At 42.9% G+C, this 18,944-nt stretch overlaps 1 protein-coding gene across 1 annotated transcript; it reads left to right on the top strand.

Annotated features, from left to right (window-relative positions):
• The first annotated feature begins 16,566 nt into the window (after positions 1-16,566).
• Positions 16,567-18,763, top strand: LOC125531299 (tyrosine N-monooxygenase-like). Its single transcript, XM_048695709.2, has 2 exons — positions 16,567-17,686; positions 17,818-18,763. Exons 1-2 carry the CDS (start codon positions 16,706-16,708, stop codon positions 18,436-18,438), a joined length of 1,602 nt encoding a protein of 533 aa, XP_048551666.1. The 5' UTR covers positions 16,567-16,705; the 3' UTR covers positions 18,439-18,763.
• Positions 18,764-18,944: the final 181 nt, after the last annotated feature.

The following is an 18,944-nucleotide window of genomic DNA, read 5'->3' as shown; positions in this document are numbered from 1 at the left end:
ACCCCCCGGGAGGTATATGGGCCTTAGTGGGCTTTAGTGGAAGAGAGGAGAGGTGGCCAGGGCTGGGCCGCGCGCCCCTCCCCCTAGTCCGAATAGTACAGGGAGAGGGGGCTGTCGCCCCCCTTCCTTCTCTCTCTCCTCTTTCCCCCCTTCCCGAATCCTATTCCAACTAGGAAAGGGGGGAATCCTACTCCAGGAGGGAGTAGGACTCCTCCTGGCGCGCCCTCCCTGGCCGGCCGCACCCCCCCTCTTGATCCTTTATATACGGAGGCAGGGGGCACCCCTAGACACACAAGTTGATCCACGTGATCATATTCTTAGCCGTGTGCGGTGCCCCCTTCCACCATAGACCTCGATAATATTGTAGCGGTGCTTAGGCGAAGCCCTGCGACAGTAGTGCATCAAGATCGTCACCACGCCGTCATGCTGACGGAACTCTACCCCGACACTTTGCTGGATCGGAGTCTGGGGATCGTCATCGAGCTGAACGTGTGCTAGAACTCGGAGGTGCCGTAGTTTCAGTGCTTGATCGGTCGGGCCGTGAAGACGTACGACTACATCAACCACGTTGTGCTAACGCTTCCGTTGTCGATCTACAAGGGTACGTAGATCACACTCTCCCCTCTCGTTGCTATGCATCACCATGATCTTGCGTGTGCGTAGGAAATGTTTTGAAATTACTATGAAACCCAACAGTGGGATCAGAGCCTAGGTTTTATATGTTGATGTTATATGCACGAGTAGGACACAAGTGAGTTGTGGGCGATATAAGTCATACTGCTTACCAGCATGTCATACTTTGGTTCGGCGGTATTGTTGGACGAAGCGGCCCGGACCGACATTACGCGTACGCTTACGCGAGACCTGTTCTCCCGACGTGCTTTGCACAAAGGTGGCTAGCGGGTGACAGTTTCTCCAACTTTAGTTGAACCGAGTGTGGCTACGCCCGGTCCTTGCGAAGGTTAAAACAGCACCAACTTGACAAACTATCTTTGTGGTTTTGATGCGTAGGTAAGATTAGTTCTTGCTTAAGCCCGTAGCAGCCACGTAAAACATGCAACAACAAAGTAGAGGACGCCTAACTTGTTTTTGCAGGGCATGTTGTGATGTGATATGGTCAAGACATGATGCTAAATTTTATTGTATGAGATGATCATGTTTTGTAACCGAGTTATCGGCAACTGGCAGGAGCCATATGGTTGTCGCTTTATTGTATGCAATGCAATCGCGCTGTAATGCTTTACTTTATCATTAAACGGTAGCGATAGTCGTGGAAGCATAAGATTGGCGAGACGACAACGATGCTACGATGGAGATCAAGGTGTCGCGCCGGTGACGATGGTGATCACGACGGTGCTTCGAAGATGGAGATCACAAGCACAAGATGATGATGGCCATATCATATCACTTATATTGATTGCATGTGATGTTTATCTTTTATGCATCTTATCTTGCTTTGATTGACGGTGGCATTATACGATGATCTCTCACTAATTATCAAGAAGTGTTCTCCCTGAGTATGCACCGTTGCGAAAGTTCTTCGTGCTGAGACACCACGTGATGATCAGGTGTGATAGGCTCTACGTTCAAATACAACGGGTGCAAAACAGTTGCACACGCGGAATACTCAGGTTATACTTGACGAGCCAAGCATATACAGATATGGCCTCAGAACACGGAGACCGAAAGGTCGAGCGTGAATCATATAGCAGATATGATCAACATAGCGATGTTCACCAATGAAACTACTCCATCTCACGTGATGTTCGGACATGATTTAGTTGATTTGGATCACGTAATCACTTAGAGGATTAGAGGGATGTTTATCTAAGTGGGAGTTCTTAAGTAATATGATTAATTGAACCTAAATTTATCATGAACTTAGTACCTGATAGTATCTTGCTTATTTATGTTTGATTGTAGATAGATGGCCCGTGCTGTTGTTCCGTTGAATTTTAATGCGTTCCTTGAGAAAGCAAAGTTGAAAGATGATGGTAGCAATTACACGGACTGGGTCCGTAACTTGAGGATTATCCTCATTGTTGCACAGAAGAATTACGTCCTGGAAGCACCGCTGGGTGCCAGGCCTGCTGCTGGAGCAACACCAGATGTTATGAACATCTGGCAGAGCAAAGCTGATGACTACTCGATAGTTCTGTGTGCCATGCTTTACGGCTTAGAATCAGGACTTCAACGACGTTTTGAACGTCATGGAGCATATGAGATGTTCCAGGAGTTGAAGTTAATATTTCAAGCAAATGCCCAGATTGAGAGATATGAAGTCTCCAATAAGTTCTATAGCTGCAAGATGGAGGAGAACAGTTCTGTTAGTGAGCATATACTCAAAATGTCTGGGTATAATAATCACTTGATTCAATTGGGAGTTAATCTTCCAGATGATTGCGTCATTGACAGAATTCTCCAATCACTGCCACCAAGCTACAAGAGCTTCGTGATGAACTATAATATGCAAGGGATGAATAAGACTATTCCCGAGCTCTTCGCAATGCTGAAAGTTGCGGAGGTAGAAATCAAGAAGGAGCATCAAGTGTTGATGGTCAACAAGACCACTAGTTTCAAGAAAAAGGGCAAAGGGAAGAAGGGGAACTTCAAAAAGAACAGCAAGCAAGTTGCTGCTCAAGAGAAGAAACCCAAACCTGGACCTAAGCCTGAAACTGAGTGCTTCTATTGCAAGCAGACTGGTCACTGGAAGCGGAACTGCCTCAAGTATTTGGCGGATAAGAAGGATGGCAAGGTGAACAAAGGTATATGTGATATACATGTTATTGATGTGTACCTTACTAATGCTCGCAGTAGCACCTGGGTATTTGATACTGGTTCTGTTGCTAATATTTGCAACTCGAAACAGGGACTACAGATTAAGCGAAGATTGGCTAAGGACGAGGTGACGATGCGCGTGGGAAACGGTTCCAAAGTCGATGTGATCGCAGTCGGCACACTACCTCTACATCTACCTTTGGGATTAATATTAGACCTAAATCATTGTTATTTGGTGCCAGCGTTAAGCATGAACATTATATCTGGATCTTGTTTGATGCGAGACGGTTATTCATTTAGATCAGAGAATAATGGTTGTTCTATTTACATGAGTAATATCTTTTATGGTCATGCACCCTTAAAGAGTGGTCTATTCTTATTAAATCTCGATAGTAGTGACACACATATTCATAGTGTTGAAACCAAAAGATGCAGAGTTGATAATGATAGTGCAACTTATTTGTGGCACTGCCGTTTAGGTCATATCGGTATAAAGCGCATGAAGAAACTCCATACTGATGGGCTTTTGGAACCACTTGATTATGAATCACTTGGTACTTGCGAACCGTGCCTTATGGGTAAGATGACAAAAACACCGTTCTCCGGTACTATGGAGAGAGCAACAGATTTGTTAGAAATCATACATACAGATGTATGTGGTCCGATGAATGTTGAAGCTCGTGGCGGATATCGTTATTTTCTCACCTTCACAGATGACTTAAGTAGATATGGGTATATCTACTTAATGAAACACAAGTCTGAAATGTTTGAAAAGTTCAAGGAATTTCAGAGTGAAGTTGAAAATCATTGTAACAAGAAAATAAAATTCCTATGATCTGATCGTGGAGGAGAATATTTGAGTTACGAGTTTGGTGTACATTTGAAACAATGTGGAATAGTTTCACAACTCACGCCACCCGGAACACCACAGCGTAATGGTGTGTCCGAATGTCGTAATCGTACTTTACTAGATATGGTAAGATCTATGATGTCTCTTACTGATTTACCGCTATCGTTTTGGGGATACGCTCTAGAGACGGCTGCATTCACGTTAAATAGGGCACCATCAAAATCCGTTGAGACGACGCCTTATGAACTGTGGTTTGGCAAGAAACCAAAGTTGTCGTTTCTGAAAGTTTGGGGCTGCGATGCTTATGTGAAAAAGCTTCAACCTGATAAGCTCGAACCCAAATCGGAGAAATGTGTCTTCATAGGATATCCAAAGGAAACTATTGGATACACCTTCTATCACAGATCCGAAGGCAAGACTTTTGTTGCTAAATTCGGAAACTTTCTAGAGAAGGAGTTTCTCTCAAAAGAAGTGAGTGGGAGAAAAGTAGAACTTGACGAGGTAACTGTACCTACTCCCTTATTGGAAAATAGTGCATCACAGAAACCTGTTTCTGTGACACCTACACCAATTAGTGAGGAAGCTAATGATAATGATCATGAAACTTCAGAACAAGATACTACTGAACCTCGTAGATCAACCAGAGTGAGATCTACGCCAGAGTGGTACGGTAATCCTGTTCTGGAAGTCATGCTACTAGATCATGATGAACCTACGAACTATGAAGAAGCGATAGTGAGCCCAGATTCCGCAAAATGGCTTGAAGCCATGAAATCTGAGATGGGATCCATGTATGAGAACAAAGTATGGACTTTGGTTGACTTGCCCAATGATCGGCAAGCAATTGAGAATAAATGGATCTTCAAGAAGAAGACTGACGATGATGGTAATATTACTGTCTACAAAGCTCGACTTGTCGCAAAAGGTTTTCGGCAAGTTCAAGGGGTTGACTACGATGAGACCTTCTCACCCGTAGCGATGCTTAAGTCTGTCCGAATCATGTTAGCAATTGCCGCATTTTATGATTATGAAATTTGGCAGATGGATGTCAAAACTGCATTCCTGAATGGATTTCTGTAAGAAGAGTTGTATATGATGCAACCAGAAGGTTTTGTCGATCCAAAGGGAGCTAACAAAGTGTGCAAGCTCCAGCGATCCATTTATGGACTGGTGTAAGCCTCTCGGAGTTGGAATAAACACTTTGATAGTGTGATCAAAGCATTTGGTTTTATACAGACTTTTGGAGAAGCCTGTATTTACAAGAAAGTGAGTGGGAGCTCTGTAGCATTTCTAATATTATATGTGGATGACATATTACTAATTGGAAATAATATAGAATTTCTGGATAGCATAAAGGGATACTTGAATAAGAGTTTTTCAATGAAAGACCTCGCTGAAGCTGCTTACATATTAGGCATAAAGATCTATAAAGATAGATCAAGACGCTTAATTGGACTTTCACAAAGCACATACCTTGACAAAGTTTTGAAGAAGTTCAAAATGGATCAAGCAAAGAAAGGGTTCTTGCCTGTGTTACAAGGTGTGAAGTTGAGTCAGACTCAATGCCCGACCACTGCAGAAGATAGAGAGAAAATGAAAGATGTTCCCTATGCTTCAGCCATAGGCTCTATCATGTATGCAATGCTGTGTACCAGACCTGATGTGTGCCTTGCTATAAGTCTAGCAGGGAGGTACCAAAGTAATCCAGGAGTGGATCACTGGACAGCGGTCAAGAACATCCTGAAATACCTGAAAAGGACTAAGGATATGTTTCTCGTTTATGGAGGTGACAAAGAGCTGATCGTAAATGGTTACGTCGATGCAAGCTTTGACACTGATCCGGACGATTCTAAATCGCAAACCGGATGCGTGTTTACATTAAACGGTGGAGCTGTCAGTTGGTGCAGTTCTAAACAAAGCGTCGTGGCGGGATCTACATGTGAAGCGGAATACATAGCTGCTTCGGAAGCAGCAAATGAAGGAGTCTGGATGAAGGAGTTCATATCCGATCTAGGTGTCATACCTAGTGCATCGGGTCCAATGAAAATCTTTTGTGACAATACTGGTGCAATTGCCTTGGCAAAGGAATCCAGATTTCACAAAAGAACCAAGCACATCAAGAGACGCTTCAATTCCATCCAGGATCTAGTCCACGTGGGAGACATAGAGATTTGCAAGATACATACGGATATGAATGTAGCAGACCCATTGACTAAGCCTCTTCCACGGGCAAAACATGATCAGCACCAAGGCTCCATGGGTGTTAGAATCATTACTGTGTAATCTAGATTATTGACTCTAGTGCAAGTGGGAGACTGAAGGAAATATGCCCTAGAGGCAATAATAAAGTTATTATTTATTTCCTTATAGCATGATAAATGTTTATTATTCATGCTAGAATTGTATTAAACCGGAAACATAATACATGTGTGAATACATAGACAAACAGAGTGTCACTAGTATGCCTCTACTAGACTAGCTCGTTAACCAAAGATGGTTATGTTTACTAACCATGAACAAAGAGTTGTTGTTTCATTAACGGGATCACATCATTAGGTAAATGATCTGATTGACATGACCCATTCCATTAGCTTAGCACCCGATCGTTTAGTATGTTGCTATTGCTTTCTTCATGACTTATACATGTTCCTATGACTATGAGATTATGCAACTCCCGTTTGCCGGAGGAACACTTTGTGTGCTACCAAACGTCACAACGTAACTGGGTGATTATAAAGGTGCTCTACAGGTGTCTCCAAAGGTAGATGTTGGGTTGGCGTATTTCGAGATTAGGATTTGTCACTCAGATTGTCGGAGAGGTATCTCTGGGCCCTCTCGGTAATGCACATCACATAAGCCTTGCAAGCATTGCAACTAATGAGTTAGTTGTGAGATGATGTATTACGGAACGAGTAAAGAGACTTGCCGGTAACGAGATTGAACTAGGTATTGAGATACCGACGATCAAATCTCGGGCAAGTAACATACCGATGACAGAGGGAACAACGTATGTTGTTATGCGGTCTGACCGATAAAAGATCTTCGTAGAATATGTAGGAGCCAATATGAGCATCCAGGTTCCGCTATTGGTTATTGACCGGAGACGTGTCTCGGTCATGTCTACATTGTTCTCGAACCCGTAGGGTCCGCACGCTTAAGGTTTCGATGACAGTTATATTATGAGTTTATGAGTTTTGATGTACCGAAGTTTTTTCGGAGTCCCGGATGTGATCACGGACATGACGAGGAGTCTCGAAATGGTCGAGACATAAAGATTGATATATTGGAAGCCTATATTTGGATATCGGAAGTGTTCCGGGTGAAATCGGGATTTTACCGGAGTACCGAGAGGTTAACGGAACCCCCCGGGAGGTATATGGGCCTTAGTGGGCTTTAGTGGAAGAGAGGAGAGGTGGCCAGGGCTGGGCCGCGCGCCCCTCCCCCCTAGTCCGAATAGGACAGGGAGAGGGGACCGGCGCCCCCCTTCCTTCTCTCTCTCCTCTTTCCCCCCTTCCCGAATCCTATTCCAACTAGGAAAGGGGGGGAATCCTACTCCCGGAGGGAGTAGGACTCCTCTTGGCACGCCCTCCCTGGCCGGCCGCACCCCCCCTCTTGATCCTTTATATACGAAGGCAGGGGGCACCCCTAGAGACACAAGTTGATCCACGTGATCATATTCTTAGCCGTGTGCGGTGCCCCCTTCCACCATAGACCTCGATAATATTGTAGCGTTGCTTAGGCGAAGCCCTGCGACGGTAGTGCATCAAGATCGTCACCACGCCGTCGTGCTGACGGAACTTTACCCCGACACTTTGCTGGATCGGAGTCCGGGGATCGTCATTGAGCTGAACGTGTGCTAGAACTCGGAGGTGCCGTAGTTTCGGTGCTTGATCGGTCGGGCCATGAAGACGTACGACTACATCAACCACGTTGTGCTAACGCTTCCGTTGTCGATCTACAAGGGTACGTAGATCACACTCTCCCCTCTCGTTGCTATGCATCACCATGATCTTGCATGTGCATAGGAAATTTTTTAAAATTACTACGAAACCCAACACCTGGCGGAGCGCGGCCTGACTTGAACCAGATGTCGGGACCGTTGGCGACCACCATTCCTACGCCAACGCCGACGCCGAGCCCAAACAGTGAAGCAGTGCCCACGCCGACGGCGAGCTCGAGCGCTGAACCTACGCCGGCCCCGAGCCCAAGCACTGAAGTTGTGCTGACGCCGACCTCAGCCAGCCCTGCGGCAGAGGAGCCTGCCGTTTGATGAGCTCCATGTCCATTGTTCCTACCCTTTTAATCGCCGAATTTTGGCTACGATGGATCGCCGACCCTGTGGCATGATCGCTGAACTGTGTCGTCTTTTTGGTAGGGGGAAAGCGAAACTTTGAATTTTTATTTGTTTGAGGGCCGAAACCTGGGGGCGCGGCTGGGAACTCGATCGCCCCCAGGCCGGAAAAAATGCTGGCACAAACGCCAAAACCCTTCGCCGGGTGTGCTGGGGGGCCAAACGATTGGAGATGTTCTTATGTTTTCTAATTAAACTCCCCTCCCCGGGAGTACTATTAGAGGAAGTGGGGGGTCGGGGCAGCAGTCTCTACGTGTATGGAAATAATGTCCTCCCAATCCTTGCTCCACCTCAACAACGGCGCACCGGGCTTTAGCGCTGAAGGACCAGCGGATTCTGGGCCTGGTGTCGCTGTGGAGGTGACGGCGGCAGCAGTACCATTGACTGTTTTGTCCTCAAGCTTCGTCCGTGTCATGGCAGCGGCGTATGTAGCACCGCTGGGAAGCTTCAAGAGTTTGTGCAGGCTTTGGGTGGTTGGCATGTTTGTCTTCATCCTAGAGCGCAACGGCAGTGTGCCATGTTCTGTTGCTTCTGCGTCGGCTTGTTCAGTGTTGAGGCTCTCAACTCTTGGACTTCGAATCGGGCGACTACGACTTCATCTCCAAATGTTTGACAGTGTGCGTTAGACTACAACATTCACTCGGATCTAGTAGTGGGGAGGCTACCGGAGTGGCTGCGGCGGCGCAGCAACGGCCCAACCAGGAGATTGGAGGAGTGAAGCAGCCTAGGGACCTAGTTGTAATATCTTTCTGTTGTTGATCTATGGCTAATAGGTTTGAGCGTCTTTTCGATTTTCTTTAAAAATAGATTATACTATGCAACCTTATTTTTTTGTAAGAGGTAATATCACTGAAAGTCATGCAACTTGCGCTTGATGTTTAGTTTAGTTACAAAACTTATAAAATACAAAATTATGGTCGCATAACTTGTCATCTCATGCAAATGCAGCCACTTTGTCTGTATTGAGTGCTTACATGGCATGCCAGTGAGGCTATGGTCTATCGAACTCACGACTTCATATACGTGGCCACACTAGCGAACCACTGCATCAAGCACACTTTCATTTTTTCGTGGAGATACATCTTGCTTTTACACTGAGCTAATTTTTTTTCTCAATTCTGTTTTCCCGGGTTTGGCTAGAAAAATAGGTTTCGGAAAAAACTTTTTTTGCCAGAAATTTTCAAATGAAATTCGATTTTAAAAGATGCATCAAAATGTATAATGTTTAACCCAAAACGTACACAAACTTGTTCACGAGCAAGATTTTTTTCTTCCAGTTTTTTGGAAGGAGCTGCAAAATCCTGTTTTCGAAATATCTCGGCAATTCCGGGCTTTTTTGCTTCAAATTTTGAATTTAATTTGTTAATGTCAAAATATACTTAGTTTAACACATTACTTTAAACAAGTGCTTCTTGTACAGTGGTCTGCCCGACTCGTTTCCTATAGAAAAGTCACGAGTCCAATTCATTGTTGCGGCACCGAGAATAATATTTTAAATAACGTAACTTTCTAAAATTAGAGTGAATAACACAAATTTTTTTCCCAAAAGAGGGTCTGATATTGTATGCCCATATAAGGATTTAAGTTACGTTCATGTGTTGTTAGCACTGAAAAAAATAGCGTCGCTAATAGCACGCTATAGCGTATTAAGAATTACCTCGCTAAATAAATCAGTGTATAACGCCTCGCTAATAGCATGCTATAGCGTGATATAGCACACTGATAGCATATTCTGAGGCCAGCTCTATTTTGCTATAGCGTGCAGTTTTTTCCCTTGGTTGTTAGACTAGTTTCTCTCCTTTAAATTCAGAAATTTCGGGCGCTCAATTTAATGGAAATTTGGTTAGAGAAAAATTATTTGGATACGAGTAGTCGTCATTGCAAAAACATAAAATTTAACGTTTCTCGTTTTGAACACAAAGAGGTAGGTGTAGTGGTTATCTCATGTGCGCCGATGTGTTATTTGGTTGTCGCGGGTTCGAACCATCGGATGCAACATTATTTTATTTTATTTGAAGGCCTTTGTTTGTAATTAAATAAATTCAAGAGTTTCTGTGCAAAATAAAACAAATGTGGGCGTGTCGCCCTTTAGTAATATCTCACTGGCAGTGGGCCCGTGCCTGCAACCACTTTAATGAAGATCAAGGACGATGATCAACCGTGCAAATAATTTCATGATGCCTTTTTATGCATGAGAAATCATGCAAATAAGTTAGGTGTGCATGCAGCACAAAGGACACCAGAGGTAATTAAAAATTACAACAAACACATGGACCACCTAGCGACATTTACAAGCACTGAAGCGAGTCGAAGGCGCTTCACTGTCATCATCCATCCCTCACCGAAACTGAGCAAACCTTATTTATACTAGACATTCGGGAAGTCGTCGTCCTAAGTCCCCATAGGACCAGCGCACCAGAGCAGCAACCATCGCTGATGAAAAAAGTCATAGTGCATCACTCCGGTTTGCTACCGTAGTCGATTCAATATGTGATGGTGTTCGGTCCGGTTTTGCTACAGTGACATGTTTCGCACTAGCTTTGGCTGCGTGCACCAATTGACCGACCGCTAGTGCGTTTCCCCGCCAATCTATATCTATCTATACCTATTTAATAATAAAGAGGCTATTGCTTATGGCGGTATGTCATGAAAATTCCCTCCAAAGTTGCAAAATATTGCCCACCAATGCCACTTATAAATGATAAAAAAACATTTTACACAGGGGAATCCCCAGCCTGGGCCGACCGATGTAGTAGGGACCTTCTATATTGCGCTCCATGCGCTGGGAGAAGACACAGTGTGCCCATTTCGGCCAGCCCATGTCCGGGTGGCTTTTTTCAAATTTAATTTATTTGTTTTCCTTTTGTTCTACTTTAAATAATTTTGGACTTCAAAAAATTTTAAAAAAATTTACAAACTAATTTTGAAACAAAATGTTTAATAAATCATAAAATGTTTGTGATTAAAAAATGTTCACGATTTTGTAAAAAAAATGGTTGCTTTATTAAAAAAAATCAGATTTTTTCAAAATAAATGTTTGGGAAATAAAAAATTGTTCAATATTTTTTAAATGCCTGTGTATTAAAAAATCGTCATGAAATGGAACAAAATTTTGCCAATTCAAAAAAGTTCATGAATGGATAAATATCCTAAAATTGCAAAAATTGTTTGTGACTTACAAAATAGTTTATTCATTCATAAAATGTTTGCTGATTCAAAAAATAACCATGCATTTCGAAAAAATGTTCGTGTATTTCAAAAATTGTATGACCAATTTCCAAAAAAATTGTTCATCGATTCTAGAAATGTTCGCCCTTGCAAGAAATTGTTAAAAAAATGTTCACAACTAAAAAAAAGTTTGCGGATAGTATAAAACGTTCTTGATTTTAGAAAATGTTCGAACAAGTGTAAAAGTGTACATCAATTTGAAAATGTTCACGATTTCAAATATGTTCACGAGTTTTAAAAACATGTTCATGATTTCAAAACAAAAAAAAATATTTCACAAAATTGAGAGTGATAGTGTACCTTGGTGATGCAGCAAAATGCGGTCATGGCCATTGAAGATTATGATTTTTTTCCGTTGTAACGCATGGCCCTTTTCCTAGTCACCCACAAAGAGCGATAGATAGGAGGTCTCGAGGGGATCGGTCATCCTGCTTCGGCTCATGGGTCTTTAGAGGGTTCGCCCGATCCTCTCCCTCATTTTTCTTCTATTTATTTTGCCTACGGATGTACTCTCTCCATTCTTAAAATAGGTCTTTTTAGAGATTTTAATACAGACTACATATGGATGTATATAGACGTATTTTAAAGTGTAGATTCATTCATTTTGCTCTGTATGTACTTCATATTGAAATCTCTAAAAAAATTATATTTAGGAACGGAGTATATTTTATTTTTTGCACTTTGGAAGGTAATACTCAGCTTTGTTTGCCCGTGGCCTTTCTTTTTGGACGACGGACTACCTGTTTGATACTCATTTTGTGAACATGTGGAGCAAAGCCAAGTACTGGGCCACCCTAGCTAGGCTAACTGATAGTTGTTCATTCATCGACTTTCTCATTTTTTAGGTTCAATATTTCTAATGATTTTTTCCTTTCTCCTTTTTCCTTTGTTTGTTTTTTCATATTTTTTGGTTTTCTCATTTGTCCTTTTTACCTTTTTAAAAATCAAGAATATTTATAAAATTCACAAAAAAATTATTATTTAGCAAACGTATGTAAATCCTTGAGCATTTTCTAAATGCATGAAAATCGATTTAAAATAAATGAGAGAATTGCTTTTAAATTTGGGCTCATTTTTTGTATACATGTACATCTTTAAATTTGTGAATATTTGCTAAATTCATATACATGTTCAAAATTTCATAATTTATAAAATATGCAAGCATATTTAAAATATGAAAAATTATAAGTTTATGGTTTAGAAAGTATTTTTGAACATTGTTTGCATTCATAGATTTTCAAGTTCGAGAACATTTCTTTAATGTAAGATTTTTTTAACTCATGAACATTTTTTCAGATCTTGGGAATAAAAAGAACATATAAAACATGAGAAAATGATTTGAAAACAGGAAGTAAACTTAAAAACTAAGAGAAGACCATTGGAAAACCGAATGAAGTGAGGAGAATAATACAAGTGCTTGAACTGGGCCAGCCACATAATTCAAGCCCGTGTGTTTGGTCGTCAAATTGAGTCATAGAGTGTCATAACCAGGGTGTTTGAAGTGACCTTGGGCCTTGTAGCATCTGCAATAGTCCATATACAAAAGAGGAAACTCGGAAGATTAACATAAAAAGGTAATAAAGAAGAGTCCGAGGACCATGGGCCTTCTTGCCGTCCATTATCTCACTCTTCCTTGTCAGTGGCCTCCTATTGCTCCCACATCTGGTTCCTCGGCCTTCATTTCATGTACTTTAGTTCCTTTTTGCTTCTACTTTCAGTAAGTTACTTTGTATTCATTGGACTTATGTGTCGCTTTTTTCATAGGTGAAAATGGTTTGGCATGGTACTCCCAAATTGCCCGAAATGCATACAAGTCATTGAGCCAGTCGAGGGATGTGTGATTGAGACCAAGTAGCCATCCAAAGCCTTTTTTCAAAACTTCTCAAGTTTTATTGATCAACATTAACAAACATATTGGATCCATATGGAGCCATGCAGTTGCCCAATCTTTAGGTGGTAACCATGATCAAGAATACTTAGCAATATTATAAGCTTTGGCATTGGACTCCCACACTTTGAAGATTACTGAGTTGTAACGTCTGAATGTTCTTTCCCATAGTAAACTTTAGATCAACCATACTAACACCATACATAGAAGCATGTAACATGTTTCCCATCAGCATGGCTGCAGTCCTTGCGACCTGATAAGAAGAAAACATGGAGATATCAACACACACATGTATATTGGCACTCATGTCAATCCACCAATCAGAAGAATGACATATTGAAAGAATCAATAGGAAATTTACCATAATGGTCATGGAGGGATCAACAATCTCGTGCCAACAACACTAAAAAAACACATGCAAAGATGGTGTCTGTAGCCTGGAAATCTTGCTCTATTCGGGAGTTAGTGGCCCCTCTGGCTTGCCCTTGGAAGCATGAAAGTAGTTCGTGGTGGTTAACCAAAGAACTACCCTGGCATGCCATCTCTTGTAATTCACACCCTTGGATGTGGGAGGTTTGAGGGTTGCGGCAAAAGCAGTTGGAGAAAACTACCTAAACAAATCAAGTTTTTGGATTGTAGAATATATGAGCTATTTTCCATTAAGTTTAATGCAAAAAAATAACAATAGGCCAACCATGGTAATCATAATAGAAATGATAATTGGTTCCAGTAACAAAGTACCGAAAAAGTCATCCAATTGAGTAAATAAGTGAAAAGCATCATATCAGTGTCTAGTCCAAACACAATCCCTAACGAGAGGGACAAGAACACATACAATGTGGTGAAAGAAGACAAATTTGTGTCGATAGCCATGTCGTCGAAGAGATTGTCGGTGTGATCACGAAACACTTGGCATTGCTCGGTTTGATCACGAAACACGACGTGCGTGCGATGCGAGCAGCGAAGGAGGAGCGTGCATGTATGTGTGCTCTTCTCAACATTTTAATGGTGTGTGAAAACCTATAATACATGTGGGTCAAACACACCATCCATCCAGGTGGGACTAAACTTTTCACAATCCATTGTCAAGCATGAATCTATCTTTGGATCTCAGTGATGTCCTATAAATTATTGGAAATAATAAATGGGAGAAAATCCCAATAATTTCAATTGCTTGTGCAATGGTGTTGGTTCATGTATATACAACCTTACTCACACTGTATGATACAACATAGAAAAATTCTAAGTGGCAAAATCTACCAACATCTATCTTAAGGCATCTCCAACACCGACCCTCAAACTGCTCGTACCCATCCAGACCACACGAGCCATCCAACGCCGACCCCCATCGGTCGCGGAGAAATCCAGACTACAATTTTCCCGCAAAGTCGAAACAAATTGGGGGGGGGGGGGGCTTTGCCTGAGTCCAGAACCGAGCCACGAAGGACTTTGACACCGTCGGACCACCAAAAACCTGAGGCAGAGCCTGCACTTTTGTAGCTAGCCGCACTGTTTCCGCGGCCAAATCCCCCATTCTCTTGTTCCGTCCCGTCGCTCTCCACCAAATTCCCGCCCTTTTCTCCATTCTCTTCCTCCCTCCCACCGCCGAACCATGGACCCGGAGGAGACCATGTCGTAGATGGAGGATCCGAGCTTCACGCTTGCCCGACAGATTAACTTGATGACACGGCAAAATCGCCACGTCAAAGCGAAGACCCACAAAGGAGGAAACGTTCAAGAAGTAGAAGGCCAGCGGTGGGCATGCTAGTGGTGGGCGAGGCAGTGGGCGTGCAGGTCCTGGACGTGGTGGAGTTCAGGGCCCGGGGCGCAGGGCCTCACTGATCGTGCAAACGCCGCCATGGTCCGAGCATTACAAGGCTCCATACTACTACGCCGCCAAGCAGCTGGGGAGGCAGTCCCCGGCATCTAGTGTCATGTCGTTCATCGTCGAAGTCAACGCGGCACTACTGCTTTTCTCCGAGGGGATCCGGCGTGAACTATGGACACTAATTTGAATTTCAAGCGGACATATAGTAGATAGCTCTTTGGATGGCCGGTTCCCATATCCGTGTGCACGGACTGATTCCCCCTTGTCCTAGGACAGATGCGGTGTCCGGTTTGTGGGCCAGTGTTAGAGATGCCCTTACAATTATTGGAGATGTCCTATTGCAATATTTTCTTGTCCATCGTGCAATATGCATGTGTAACTAATCAATCAATGGTCATTGGCATTAAAAAAACAAATCAATCAATGGTCATAGTATGCCGCTCGCTCGCGGTTTGAGCCTTGGTAACTCGTCAACATCGTGAAAATATCATGTGGTACCAGCCCTTACATGCTCCCATGATACAAACTTTGTATTTTCAAATTTTAACTTTCAAAAAATTCTGAAAAAAATCATGGATGTTCAAGACACTTATGTCAACAGTCCCTAAAAAATTCAGATCCAAATTCGAAATATACACCGAGAACCAAAAAGGACAAATCCATGATGAATAGTGTCAAAAGAAGACAAAAACAAAAATGACACTATTCACATCTGAATTTGTCATTTTTGTTTCTCCGTGTGTAATTCGTATTTGGATCTGAATTTTTAGGGGTTGTCGACATAAGTGTATTTGGATCATTTTTTTTCATAATTTTCGGAACGTTTAAATTTGAATTTTTTTAAGTTGGTAGCATAGGAGCATCGGAGGGTTGGTATCACCTAATACTTTCCCATCTCCGGTACGCTACTGGAAGAATTGAGACACCAAACACTGGTGCATCATGTGCTAGCTTGTGCTAATGCGTGTGTGGAAGAGAGAATGGCTCCAGAAAGTGAATGTACGGGTCGACGGACACCCACAGAAACCCGGCCCCAGTGCATCATTACAAATCAAGGCTGAGGCTGACCTCCACCGTGGAATCTCATTCATTCAGTACTGTTATATTACATAAGTGGCGGAGCGTGCAGCAATTTATTGAGGTGCCAATGGAAACACTTAGAAACGTTAAAGAGGCCGAAAGATTTCGTAGAGGCGAAGGCACCGGGATGGTCACCAAGACCCTCCGCCACTGGTTACTAGGACAAATTGACAGTGAAAGAAGAGATAGTCTCTGATCTCCAAGGAATGCAGGCCACGCATGGCACGAGCGAAATTCAGGGATGAATAAACAAACAAATAATCGCTTAAGCAACGGTTCTGCAGTAAATCCAGAAATTATACCTGAGAAAGGGTCTGGATAAAGGGCACCATATGAACTACCTCAGCAGATGCCTTCTCTGATATTGGCAAATGGAAAAAAATTCATGAAGCTGATCAAACTGAAGAATATCTCTAACTAATAAAATAATTATATGAACCTGATCATGTCCACGATGCATGGAACCGTGGACGAACTGCAGCCAAGCTAGCTAGCTCCCCGGATGTCCTATAAATACGCTACAGTTAACCAAGTTGGATGCACCAAGCAGGAGTGTCTTCGGACACAAGTCTTAAAACACCCCTTTGTCACCCCCAACCTATCTACCTATTCCAGAGCTTTCCATCTATTCTAGTCCATATAGCAACCTTCTTTTTTTTTCGCGGGGATAGTCCATATAGCACCCTGACCAGCTCATGCAATATGACTCTTGTTGGTACGCTGGTTATAATTATCATGGCTACCTTGCTGTTGTATTTTCTCAGAAAAAGCAAAAGAGTGGTATTGTCCCAGAAGGAATGGACACGACGAGGTCTGCTGCCCCCGGGGCCTGCCACACTGCCCATCATTGGGAACATGCACCAGATGGTTTGGAACAAGCCGGCAGTGTTCCGGTGGATCCATCGCCTTCTCAAGGAGATGAACACAGACATCATGTGCCTCCGTCTCGGAGCTACTCATGTCATTGTTGTGACATGCCCAGAGATAGCATGTGAGGTACTACGGAAGAAGGATGAAGTTTTCGCCTCCCGTCCCACCACCTTCGCCTCGGGTACATTCAGCTTCGGGTACAAGGGCTCCGTCTTGTCACCGCATGGAGAGCAGTGGAAAAAGATGAGGCGCGTCCTCACCTCGGAGATCCTCACCTCGTCCATGGAGCAGAAGCTCAACCACCTACGGAAGGAGGAGTACGACCACCTTGTAAGGTACATTAACAACACCGCTTGTCATCGCATGATGCCACATGCAAAAAACATTGTCAACGTGCGCCATGTGGCACAACATTTCTGTTGTAACCTGATAAGAAGGCTTGTGTTCGGTAAAAGATACTTTAGCAACCTACCGGCTTCGTCAACTAATGGGCCTGGATATGAGGACGAGGCACATGCGGCCGCTCTTTTTAAGGCCCTCAACCATGTGTACAGCTTCTGCGTGTCTGACTACATCCCAGCCCTGGTAGGCCTCGACTTGGATGGCCATGAGGAGGTTTCCATGGATGTCATGAGAACACTCAACCGGTTGCATGATCCCATCATATGGGAGCGGATCCATGAAAGGTCATCCACTCTTGAGAAAGGTGGTGAAGATAAAGAGGTTAGAGACTTTTTGGATGTCCTAGTTCATCTTAAAGACGCAGAGGGACAACCGTTGCTATCCCTACAAGAAATAAGAGCACAAACGGCGGTTAGTACGATCTACCTCAACAGAAAGTTCATTAATTATTCTTCAATCATATATTATATATGTATTGACCTTTTTTGTTGTTGTATTGTATTGATTGATTGCTTTATTTATTCCAACATCGACCGGTGTAGGAAATGGTGCTTGCAGCAGTCGACAACCCATCAAATGCGGTTGAGTGGGCGCTCGCTGAGATGATGAACAGACCAGAGATCATGCAAAAAGCAACCGATGAACTCGACGCTGTCGTTGGTAAAGATAGACTAGTCCAGGAGTCTGATATTCCTCGGCTAAATTATCTCAAATCGTGTATCCGGGAGGCCTTCCGCATACACCCATACCATGCTCTTAATTTACCCCATGTTGCAATGGTGGACACCACTATCACTGGCTACACCATCCCAAAGGATAGCCACATCCTTTTAAGCCGGCTTGGACTTGGCCGAAACCCCAAGATTTGGAGAGAACCAATAGAGTTTCGTCCTGAGAGGCATCTGAATACCGTGAATGTTCTTCTCACTGAGCCAGGCCTACGTTTCATTTCTTTTAGCAGTGGGAGAAGGGGTTGTCCTGGGATTTCACTTGGTACCTCTATCACAATGATGTTGTTTGCAAGGATGCTGCAGGGCTTCACTTGGACAAAACCTGCAGGCGTTAAAACTATCAGTCTACAGGAAAGCAATGCAAGCCTTGCCCTACTGGAACCCCTTGTTTTGCAAGCTCAACCACGGCTGGCTGCGTATCTCTATAAATGATACAATAAAATAGATTTAATCATTTTTTCACAATTATATATTGGTAATATTATCCGGAACTATGTGTGCAAGATGTCGTGAGGGCGGCATTCAGTTCTTGGCAACATACTAGATACTGCATTCTGCGCTAATAAAGGAACAATCCGCGATTGTTGCTATAATTAATGTAACTAGGAGGATGATTGATGCTAAAATAAAAAAGGCACTGCCATGGCAGCATTTTTAGTTGCCGTTGTAACTTTTTTCAGTTTAGCAATAATATTAGTACCCTAATGTCATAATAGCACATTTCAAATACACACTTTAGTACAACAACTCTCTAATGTTTAATACTTACACACTACAATATAATAAGTGTATAATTGGAAGTGCTTTGTGTGCATATATACAACATATATATTTAATGCAACAACAACTCTTTTTTTCAGTTTAGCCATCAAACGGCCAGGATTACATCATCAACCCACTTACAGGAACAGAAAAACAAAACAGCTAAGAGATACATA

Source organism: Triticum urartu, chromosome 2A, assembly GCF_056163025.1.
Source record: "Triticum urartu cultivar PI428250 chromosome 2A, HENAU_Tu73, whole genome shotgun sequence".
In the NCBI taxonomy this organism is placed as follows: domain Eukaryota; kingdom Viridiplantae; phylum Streptophyta; class Magnoliopsida; order Poales; family Poaceae; genus Triticum; species Triticum urartu.
This window is presented reverse-complemented; position numbering and strand designations above follow the sequence as displayed.